The 11,849-nt window shown below is 36.1% G+C and overlaps 2 protein-coding genes across 2 annotated transcripts; one reads left to right on the forward strand and one right to left on the reverse strand.

Annotated features, from left to right (window-relative positions):
* LOC112527566 (DNA (cytosine-5)-methyltransferase CMT3-like) lies at positions 1–9,139 on the forward strand. Its single transcript, XM_025138274.1, has 21 exons — positions 1–398; positions 1,001–1,038; positions 1,152–1,254; positions 2,035–2,142; positions 2,230–2,349; positions 2,436–2,535; positions 2,656–2,852; positions 2,929–2,994; positions 3,069–3,329; positions 3,859–3,917; positions 3,997–4,063; positions 4,158–4,487; positions 4,561–4,629; positions 5,377–5,463; positions 6,367–6,454; positions 7,008–7,126; positions 7,202–7,306; positions 8,009–8,052; positions 8,139–8,208; positions 8,299–8,402; positions 8,784–9,139. The coding sequence occupies exons 1-21, from the start codon at positions 96–98 to the stop codon at positions 8,953–8,955; spliced, it is 2,610 nt and encodes an 869-aa protein (XP_024994042.1). The 5' UTR covers positions 1–95; the 3' UTR covers positions 8,956–9,139.
* Positions 9,140–9,829: 690 nt separating this feature from the next.
* LOC112527180 lies at positions 9,830–10,726 on the reverse strand. Its single transcript, XM_025137642.1, has 2 exons — positions 9,982–10,726; positions 9,830–9,939 (listed from the first exon to the last, which is right to left on the reverse strand). Exons 1-2 carry the CDS (start codon positions 10,724–10,726, stop codon positions 9,830–9,832), a joined length of 855 nt encoding a protein of 284 aa, XP_024993410.1.
* Positions 10,727–11,849: the final 1,123 nt, after the last annotated feature.

Here is an 11,849-nt window from a genome sequence, read left to right on the forward strand (position 1 = left end):
ACACCACTCGCACTACTGACCCACAATAAAACCCTATCTCCGCCCTTCTCTCTCACCCTCCTCCGCCTCTTTCTCTCTCATTGTTGCCGGAAACAATGCCCAGCAGCAAGAGGAAGTCGCGTGCTTCTCTCAAGGACGCTGATTTAGCTTCACCTACTTCGGAGAAGAGGCCGAAGAGTGAGGAAGAGGAAAAAGGAGAGATTTTGCCTAATGCTGATGCTGTTGAAGCTCCGGCAGTTAATAATGGAGATTCCTCGGTAAGAAGTTCTGGTCGAAGATCGGAGAACAATAAGGAAGAAGCTGAGTTAAATGACGACGAGGAGAGTCGATTGGTCGGCGATCCGATCCCCGATGATGAAGCTCGACAGCGATGGCCTCACCGATACCTGGGAAAAAATGTGAGGATTTATTTGATATACATCAAATGCTAACTTCTCGTATATCTGTATAGTTCAAATTTTTTGGTGCATGTAATTTTCGTAAAGCTGGAGGATCGAGAACAATTGGAAAGTAACGTCACTTGATCAAGCAGTACATAACATGCTGATAAAGCTGTTTTTCGAAATGCATTTGCCGCTTTTGTTTGCATTATGTTGGTATGTACTTACTGATAGAGGACTATCAGAAAATTGCTATGAAATTGAGTTAATTGATAACGCTCAAATATTAGCTAAATTTTTATAATAATTTGGTAATAGCATGATCTTGTATATCCAGGGTCTGCAAGACCAACATTCATTTGAGAAACTTCAAACATAGGCCAAGTCTATTCTGTTAGTTCCACAAATAATATCATGCATGTATCTGTGCATCTAGACGTGAAAGCACCAACATACTAATGCTTTGGCATTTCAAGAAAGGAAAATATGGGTCTTGCCACAGCAAGCACAAATTAATATTTGGTTATGGGTTGAATGCGTTCTTGAGGAAGTTTGAGGGAAGTACCCTTCTAGATTTGTTTTTCACTTATTTACTTTTTTGCTTGTTTTGGAAATTACAGAATACTAGAACGACCGAGAGTATGGAAACCCCAAAAGGGTAAGTCTCCACTGTTGGTGTCTGTTTAGCTGGATAAGGGTTTATATGCTTTTAGTCTTGTTCCTGTAGGATGCTATTTGTTACTTATATGGAACTTCTTTGTGAACTTCAAGGACTGAGCCTCAAAAAGAGCTTATTCAAGCTAGACGACACTTCACTGAAGCACTTGTGGATGGTTGTATACCTTTTAAACTCGGAGATGATGGATATGTCCAGGTAAATAAGAATTTTTTTATAAAATGTATATGAGACTTATGTGTTGGTTGTTGATGTAGGTTCTAGGATTCACCCATTAACGCAATGCAGATGTTACATGGTCCCAAACCCGAACAACTAATGTGGATAAAGAAAGATGCTATCAGTGATCCATCACCATATAACGATCCATAATGACATGAAATTTAATAACAAAGCTTAAAGCCTTAAACAAGCAAAACTAGATGACATGGAAATTGAGACAACTAGAGAGAGATATCAACTGTACTAATCATAACGAGGTTACAAAATATTAACACGATTGAAATAGCGAAGAATGACTCGTGTTCTTTGTACCTTCTATTTAGGGGAAGGAAACAGAATTTCAAAGGAGTCAAATAAGATCAACTGATGGTCTTTCACTATTTTGTGTAATTTGTGCTAAAGCTTGCCCTGTGGCATCTGATTCGATCTGGCAAGGCCACACAGATCCTTGCCCAGCTTGCCAAAAATCTACTGCAGGTTTCAAGGTGAAATCGTCCCCACAATCTTCATGCACAACATGGACAGGTTGTGATCACTCAAACACCATCCTCACTGAATTTGTACTGGAGCTAATTGCCTGAAGCCAAGCAACCAACACAACTTGGTTGCATGCATTTCTGGGGAGATTGAGCAGCATTTTTTCACAAATACAGCAGTTTATCATGTACATATGTTCGAATGATGAGCATGTTGCTCCCAACTTGGTAATGGCATCTAATATAATCTAACCGCAATTAATTTGTTTTATTTGATTAGGCTGGTGAGGGTGAGGAAAGTTATATCTGTAGAATTGTGGAATTGTTTGAAGGAGTGGATGGTGCACCTTATTTTTATGCTCAATGGTTTTATAGGGCCAAGGATACAGTAAGTTATATTTCAAATATGCTTAGATAGTTCTATTATTTGATGTTTTGGTGTGCTGTCCTAATACCGCTTTAATTGCCATTTCAGATTATTCAGGCCTGCTCTAACCTTATTGACGATAAACGTGTCTTCCTTTCTGAAATAAAGGATGACAATCCTCTTGATTGTCTTTTGCAGAAGCTTAAAATAGTGCGGGTTCCTTTGGATGTAAGAACTGGCTTTGGTGCCTTTGATACATCAGAACCCATAAGCTGTTGTTCTCACTGCTTTATAATTTTTGTTCATTTCTTCAGGTTGATGTGGCTAGTAAGAGGGCTATGCTTTTAGATGGAAACTATTATTATGATATGTTGTATTTGGTGCCATATTCAACTTACCAAAACTTACCACTTGGTAAATGTTGCTAAACCAAATTCTATGGATACATACACTTATATTCAGTTGGTAGTCATAGTAGTAACGTGTTAAAATTAAAAACTTTTATTGGCACTCAACAACTATATTTGTATACAGATAATGAGGCAGATGGAAATGAGTCTGAATCAACCATATCTTCTGAGTCTGATTCTAATGCAGCTGTTACCGAGACCTCCAAAATTCAAGAAGACGATAAGTCTGAGATGAGGATGCTAGACCTCTACTCAGGATGTGGTGCGATGTCTACGGGGCTTTGCTTGGGTGCTAATATGGCAGATGTTAATCTTGTCACGGTAGGACCTGATTCTTTATCCTGTATGTATATCTTTGAATATCATGCTTCCTGATTTTTATATATTTTCGTTATAGAGATGGGCTGTTGATTTGAATAGATATGCATGCGAAAGCTTGAAGCTGAATCATCCAGAGACAGAGGTGTGCGTCGTTTGTTATACTTTTTTCTTCTGCATTTTCCTTTTGTTAATGGCGGTGTGAAACATTTTTTGTAGGTGAGGAATGAATCGGCAGAAGATTTTCTGTGGTTGCTTAAGGAGTGGCATAAGCTTTGCCAGTCCTTTTCCTTAGTTGGTGGTGGTGATTCACAGCTCAGTGGGGATCCTATGATTGTAAAAGAAGATGAAACAGAAGATGCTGTTGATGACGATGATGACAATGATGGACTTGATGAGGAAGTATTTGAAGTTGATAAAATTTTGTCTATTTGTTATGGTGATCCAAAGGGACTCAAGAAGCCAGGGTTGTACCTTAAGGTATTCCTACTTTGCTATGAGGCACAAGACACCTCAACAAATCTTTGTTGAAAATGTTCTCACTTGATATTTTTTACACTTTCTGAAAGAATGCCTTTTCAGGTTTTTTTGTTCAATGATTGGTTATTTCTGGAATTCCATATGACAGGATTTAAATTAAAAATCCTATAAGGTGTGTCATATAGACAGTTGACATTTGATATGAGGGTAATTCTGATGTGAAAGCAGTAATTCAGATTTAACTTTTTTGATATGGTGTTTTGGTGCTAGAAACAAATATGATTGAATAAATTTGTTGCAAAAATGATTTGTTGTTGTGATATGAATACTATCAAAAGCCACCTTTGATATATTATCTAAACGTTGCAAGGCATTATCATAAAGTACGCATTGAACTGCACTTATTTATAAGCGCTAATATTTGATGCTTTTTGTATGGTTTACTAGGAGAAAATACTTGCATTATGGTTCACAATTACTTCTGATACCTTCAACTGATTAACTTGTTCTTCTATTCTTGTATTACTAGATCCGTTGGAAAAATTATGGTCCTGCAGAAGATACCTGGGAGCCTATAGATGGCTTGGGGTATGGAAATACACTTTAATTTCTGTTCTTGTGATGTGTAAATAATTCCATTAATTTGACCTCAAAGCATTTGTATCAGTGACTGTCAGGAGAAGATAAAGCAGTTTGTTGTAAATGGCTTCAAATCAAAGATTTTGCCTTTACCTGTAAGTGCAGAAATCCTTCGCAGATACATGTATTAGTTGAGATGGTTAACTGTGTTGTTCTAATTGTTAGGTATTTTGTTTGCTATGTTTATAGGGGGACGTGGATGTAATCTGTGGTGGCCCTCCTTGTCAGGGCATAAGTGGATTCAATCGCTACAGGAATAAAGACAAGCCATTAGAGGATGAAAAAAATAAACAGCTTGTTGTCTACATGGACATCGTAGAATATTTAAAACCAAGGTTTGCATTGATGGAAAATGTTGTAGATATAGTAAAGTTTGCGAAAGGGTTCCTCGGGAGATATGCTCTGGGTCGCCTTGTTTCTATGAACTATCAAGTACGCATAGGTTTGATGACAGCAGGTTCTTATGGACTCCCACAGTTTCGCATGCGGATGTTTATGTGGGGTGCCAGGCCCAGTGAGGTGATTTTCTTAGTCTTATGCCTGCTTCTTGCTTTGGTAGTTCAATTTGTATAATACTGTTTTTATTTTGCAGAAGCTACCACAATACCCATTACCCACACATAATGTTGTTGCGAGGGGGGTGTCTCCTGTGGAATTTGAGGTATAGTTTGGTAATTTATGATTCAATGGAATTTGGAAAGAGAGAATAAATGAGCTATAAACTGAATCATGACATATGTAGTTGCTTTGATGAAAACGAGAAGTGAAGATAGACTGGTTGGTGGTTCTGGCGTGTGACATCTCAACTGCAATTAATGATGCCTTTTGTTTTTGGTTGTTTACAAAATCAATTGTCCTTTCCAGTAGACTACTTTTTAGCTTTGACCGTTTCAAAATGTAGAGGATTTTTTTTGGAAATTTGTTTAGATCTCAACATAGAAATCATATCAACTTGCTTGCATAATAAATTAAAATTTATGACCCTCTATATTATTAGTTGAGATTGCATTATATTTGATGAAAGGAAAAGATGCCATGGATATAAGACAGATGTAGAGCTTAATTAATAAAATTCAATGCACGAAAAGTTCATAATTAAGCAATCTAATGAAAGAAAAGTACGAGAGGATTTTTTTGGTAATATATCATTTATTTTTCACTCCAGTATACTATGTTGAAATGAGATTTTGAATCTGGGATGGAGAAAGTATTATGAGATCACTGCAGTATATTTTTTCATCAAACAGCATTTTTCATGCATTGTTTGCTGCTTAGTCAGCTTAAATGCTCCTACAAATTTCTATTTTATAATCAGTTTCTCTCTTTCCATAGTTTGTTCTAGTGAACAATATTTATTTGTATTTTCTTTTTGATTGGTCTTAATTGAAAATTTACTTGGCAACTGCAGTCAAATGCTGTTGTTTATGATGAAGTCAGTGGAATCGAATTGGAAAAAGAACTATTTCTCGGTGATGCAATTTCTGATCTTCCACCTGTAAGTAATTATATACTTATTTAAAATATCTCATTCCTCCACGACTGAAGAATCATAAAGTTTACAGGCCGTCCTTTTGCCTTGGTGCCTAAAGTTTCAGAAATATGATATCAAGTGTGGTAAGGGTGAGCGTGAACTTAACCACAATGTTCTATTGTGATTTTGTTCTTTTGGGTTTGATCATAGGAATATGTTTTTTTGTGCATGTATATAATACGGTTGGGTTCCCGTGAGAAGGGAAGTTATGGTGACAAGTATAAGAAGAGATCTCCACCCTAGGATCAATCCTAGTTGAATGTCCACACTAATGAGGTGAACCTAGAATCCGAGATGCACTAGATCAATTCTCTTTTAAAGGCAATTCATGGATGTGCATGAGATTAAAAGTGATCAATGGTTCAGATCTCTTCTTACGTTTCTCACCATAACTTCCTTCTCACATGATCATAGGAATATGTTTTTTTGTGCATGTATATTATATGGTTGGATTCTGGTGAGAAGGGAAGTTATGGTGACAAGCGTAATAAGAGATCTCCACCCTAGGATCAATCCTAATTGAATGTCCACAATAATGAGATGCACCTAGAATCCGAGATGCATCATATCAATTCCCTTCTAAAGGCAATTCATAGATGGGCATGAGATTAAAAGTGATCAACGGTTCATATCTCTTCTTACGTTTCTCATCATAACTTCCCTTCTCACACGATCCTTCGCCATATATTACACACACACACACACACACACACACATATATATATATATATATATATATATATATATATATCGTTGTTAAATCCCAACATGGACATAACTTTGGACAGCTGAATGCCTTTCTTCGCTACTAACCGAGAGGAAACATCCTTGGGGTGGGAAATAAAACATGTTCTTACTTCTTTTTAGGTGGCAAATGATGAGGAAAGAGATGAAATCCCCTATCAAGAGATGCCCAAGACAGAATTCCAGAAGTTTATACGACTCAAGAAGGAAGGTGAGAAAGTGGTTCAATTTATATTTTATTTCGATTAATGTCGTTATATGAGGTAACTACATGCTTATGTTACTGCATTTGTAAGGTTCAAGCTTCTGAATTTGTTATGTCATTCTGTACATCATCATTGTGTTTCAGCTCGTACATTTTTTGCTATTTGGGTAGTTATTTAATAGCTGAAGCACTAAGCCGGGAAAGCAAACAGAAAGTGGTTCATATATACTGAACATGAGATACCGAGCAAAAGGATATTATATCCAAGTAAACTATATTATTTGTTTGATTAGCGCTCAGATTGTCACTCACATTTGGTAGTATTAGAAAAACTTCAAGAAATATCAACTTATTTTCCCTTTGCTGTCATTCAGCTTAATTACCCTTGTTTTTGTCATTTTATGAACTCATACTACCTATAATCATAATAACATCCTGGATTAATTATGGTTACGCTGCTCTCTTTGTGGTTAAGATTGCCTTTTTTGTTTACATCTTTCTATTTTTGACAACATGTCATTCAAAATTACGTCTGAATTTTGTTTCATTTGTTATCCAGATATGCCTGGGTTCTCAATGGTGGGTGTAGAGTCTTCAGACCATCCTTTGTATGATCATCGTCCATATAAATTAAATGATGATGATTACCTACGTGTCTGCCAAATTCCTAAGAGAAAGGTTTGTTACATTCTCAGCACACACATCGTTTCACTTTTTTATGCATCATTTTTGTTCATTTTTCTTCCTTTTCAGGGTGCAAATTTCAGGGACTTAAAGGGTGTTCAGGTCCGAGATGACAACCATGTTGAATGGGATCCTGATGTGGAGAGGGTATATTTACCTTCAGGAAAGCCGTTGGTGAGTGTTGCACTACTTTTGTTGCTTGTGTACAAACTTTTCATTCAGACATATTTATATTAAACAATACATGGTATTGTAGTTGAAGAGAGAAGATTGAAAAAAAAGAGAACAAGGAAATCCATCTGAACCATCCATCTATTTTAATCCAATGGTTGTGAATAATAGGGGTGGTTACATTTTGCCAAAACCAAGTCTGTGATTGTAGGGGGTGGTACAAATGAATCTGGGCCATCTATTTTATCTAACAGTTGATGGGGGTTCCCTTGTTCTCTTTTTGTGGTTCTCTCTTGAACCTCCCTCTATATGGTGCTGTCTTGTTGTCATTGTTTGGTTGTATCATGCTCATCACTTGGGATCCCCAGGCAACATTTTTTTGCTAAAAGGCATGGAAATGGGTGTGGCTAACTGGATTTGGCATCTAGGGATAGATGGTTAGTCAAATTGGGTGCAAAGAGAGAACGTTAAATACTATCATTATTCCAAATTGTCTTGCAGACTTTTTACAAGAAATTGTAAGGGCCGACTTTGCTAGCAAATATAGGCTAGGCCTTGGGCCTCTTCCCTATAAGTTGAAATTTTGACTCTTCTCACGGTTATAATATAAAGGAAAATGAACCAATATGACGTTGTGCCAATGGATGTGCAGATACATATTTTTTGTCAACCACTCATTGATTTTTCTTTTTCTCTTGATGACAGGTTCCTGATTATGCCATGACTTTTGTCGATGGACGATCATCAAAGTAACCTTTCGATACAAGTTTATTTTATCTGCAGACATAGTTTCCAACTTCTTTAACTTACTTTTCATTATCCAATTGATATGCAGACCATTTGGCCGGCTATGGTGGGATGAAATCGTACCTACAGTTGTCACCAGGGCAGAACCACACAATCAGGTGAACCTTTTTCCCCATTATTATTAACTAATTATTTTGTTAATTACCCATGTTGGTATGCCTCATTAACTAATTATAATGCTATTTCAGGCAATTCTCCATCCCCTTCAAGATAGAGTGCTGACAATTCGTGAAAATGCAAGGCTTCAAGGTTTCCCCGACTACTATAAACTTGTTGGCCCTATCAAAGAAAGGTAACAAACCATGCCTATAACGTTTGCTTCTATAACTTCATCATATTGATAAAAACATTCCCTTTTTAATCTATACGTTGTACTTTCTTTTGTTGTATAAAACTAAAAATAACGAGGTCCTTTGGACAAATGATCTTAAATGAGTTTTCAATTAGGAGCATAACCTTCTAATTATTTTGCAGCTCAATAACCTTCATCTGATTCAAACAGTCTACCCCTGGTTCAAAACAGTCTGCTCCTGAATAAACACTATTAGATTCAGTTTTTTAGGTCATTCAGCTAAATAGCCAATATTTAAATAATGTCAAAAATAATAACACTTGATTTGATGCAAATTTTACTATAACAAACATAAGTAGTTGATTTATTGGAATCGTGCAGATACACTCAAGTTGGAAATGCAGTAGCGGTTCCAGTTGCACGAGCATTAGGGTACTCGCTAGCTATGTCATGCAAAGGTACTGCTAGCGAAGGACCTGTTTTCAGATTGCCAGAGAGGTTTCCAAATATAGAAGCAGTTCCGGTTGCAGTAGCGGTAGAGGAAAATCAATAATTGGTAGGTATTTATTATTACAATAGTTGTCAAAACCATAAATGATTCATCATTTAAAACATGGAGATTATTTATGCATTGTGCCAAACCATATATGGAAGGGCTGCTAGTTTACAAGTCAACTGTATTATTTTGATTAACATCTTTCTGTAATGCTAAATGCTAATGAATACCCTGATTATATTTGATTTGATTTATGTTGCCTGCTTAATTCTTTTCAACTTTTGCATTTCGATGTGAGTATATATATATATATATAGACTTGGGATCATGTGAGACCAATGGTTTTTCGTGAGATCTCAACCCTTGGATTAGATTTACAATCAAAACATTCATAATTACAAAATTGCCATGAGACTTCTCAATACTTACAAAATTGTCATCGTGCAACTTTAGACCATTAGATCATTAGCTTATAAAGTTGATCAATGAACATAAATTGGTCTTACGGATCTCACGAAAACCCTTGGTCTCACGTGAACCCAACCCTATATAAATGGTCAGGTTCAAGAAAACCAAATGAAAAATTAAGGAACACTCTAATAACCATTTATTTGTATGATGTGCACATGAGTATATAAATAATTGAAGACGTTTCCTCTTTTCTATGCACATGTGCATGTGCATACCGGACAATTTATATACAAATGAACGGTTATTAGGGTGTTCAGTTTTCTACTTTTTCTGCGGTTTCTCTTGAAACTGGTGTGCATGTGTGTATATAATGAGTTGAACGGAAGCAGAAAAAATAAGATGCAAAACCATCTCCATTGTGTTTCATAACTCTTAAATCTGTTGTACAAATATCACTTTGAATCATGTATATGTATATGTATATGTATACATGTATGTATAATGTATATATACAAATTGGTTATTCAATCTTCCATGCATAAAGAAAAAGGCAGCATTGTGAAGTTTTTGGACTACCGTATGTCGAATAATACTTGCTTACGCTACTGTTATCGCTCCCTTCTGACCCATCTTGGCTATTCTCTTCTTTATCATTCTCTGGGCTCGGTTGACCCGGCTTGAAAATAAACAACCCGTGGCTCGAACCTGGGCTCAGAAAAAGCCAAGCGTGCACGTCCCATAACACCTCGATAGGTTGCTTGTTCACCAACACTGTTTGGTTCCCTCGAAACTTCCATTGCAAGTTTCTTACGTGGATCAGCACGATTCCGTCGATGCTGATCCACATTTCGGGATCTTTTGGCCCTAACGTCGAGCTTTCCACCACGATCTCGTAATCTTTCCGGTGTTTATCGAATTTCGCTCGTGTTGTAAAGCTTTTCTTCCCGAAAACATGCTCTTTTTTAAAAAATAAAATGGCGTTGGCTTCGCCCGGCCGGGATTTCGTCCGCTTGTATACCTTCTTTTTCAAGTCACCTATTAATAACACAACTTCTTCATCGCAAACTAACGCAACATAGAAATCCGAGCACGGTTCCGGTGAACCAGAAAACCTTGCTGACCGAAGATCCCAATAAACGTCAATTTGAAGCCCGTCGACCTCGAACGTTTTGTAACTCTTTTTGCCCCAAAAATGCCATGGCTTGAGATCAATTTTGCAGTTTTGTCGTTGGTCGGAGTCCACGCTGTCTACGAAGATGTTTAACGAGTGATTCATCATGTTTTTGGTCCAAAGGGCCGTCACTGTCCGCCAGTAGCCGCCAATGTGCGCTTGATACATGCACATAACGGTGCATTGTGCGGTTTTTGTCGATGTTGGATCTTCGGCTATTTGGGACGACGTTTGATTCAACGACATCGGTTGATCCCTAAAGGCGCCACGAGAATCCATCTTCAATCATTCATGGGCTAACTATCTATCTTCGAATTTCATGAGATTTCTTGCATTCCAAACAACTCCGAAAGACCAACGATCAAACCATGTTTCTTAAGCACATGAAATATCGAAAGATTGATCATGAAATCCTTATTTTTTCGATCAGTAATAATTTTTTCTCGTTCTTCGTCTTCAAATCGTTCGATTTAATTCGAATAGATGATGAATTCCTGGTTTGAAAAGGGATTTTAGATGTTGAAAAATTATGCATCTAAAATTTGATCTTCCAAGAAAATGAATAAAAACGTTTTTAGGGATGAGATTTCTTGAGGTGCAAGAAACGAGGAAGACATGAAAACATGCACATCAATCTCCTTTCAAATGAGTGTTTGGAGACAACAAAAAATACATCAATAAAATAATTCCTTTAAATAAAATTTAATTAAATTTAATGATTCAAAATAATTGGAGACAATTTTGGAGGCATAATTAAAAATCAGGATTTATCAATGGACCAAGAAAATTAGAGTTTAAGAAATAACTTCACTTAAGAGAGTTTCTTAACTTTAATTACATATACATATTATATAGATAAATGGTTACTAGGGTGTTCTTCAAATTTTCATTTTTTAAGATGATTTTATTGACCTCAGTGTGATACCTAATCACATATATGATACATTGTGATACCATTGTGGTATCATCGAAGAACGGTGACCAGAGGACAGGGAACTGAGATAGAAGAGAGGAGAGAGGAGAGTTTTAAAATACCTAAAATGTCCTTGCATTAAAATTTTAATCCAAAATTACCAAAATTATAAATTTTCTAATTTATCTATTGATTTGTAGTTGAAATTGGACATCACGGTTATCACAAACTAATTAGTTTTCATTTAATTAGATCCCTATATGATGAGATATTTATAGAAATCATTTGCATTGAATTTAAATTAAGAAAAAAGTTCAAAATATTAAAGAAATTGTTTTATTTTGAATTATTAAGTTTTTGAATTTTTTTATTGTATAAGTTGTTGAACTTTTTTTATGTTGATTGATTAAGTCATTACATTTTTTTGAATAGTTAAATGATTGAGCTTTTTATAAA

The sequence above is a fragment of the Cynara cardunculus genome (genome assembly GCF_001531365.2).
Source record: "Cynara cardunculus var. scolymus isolate 2C chromosome LG 15, CcrdV1, whole genome shotgun sequence".
NCBI lineage: Eukaryota > Viridiplantae > Streptophyta > Magnoliopsida > Asterales > Asteraceae > Cynara > Cynara cardunculus.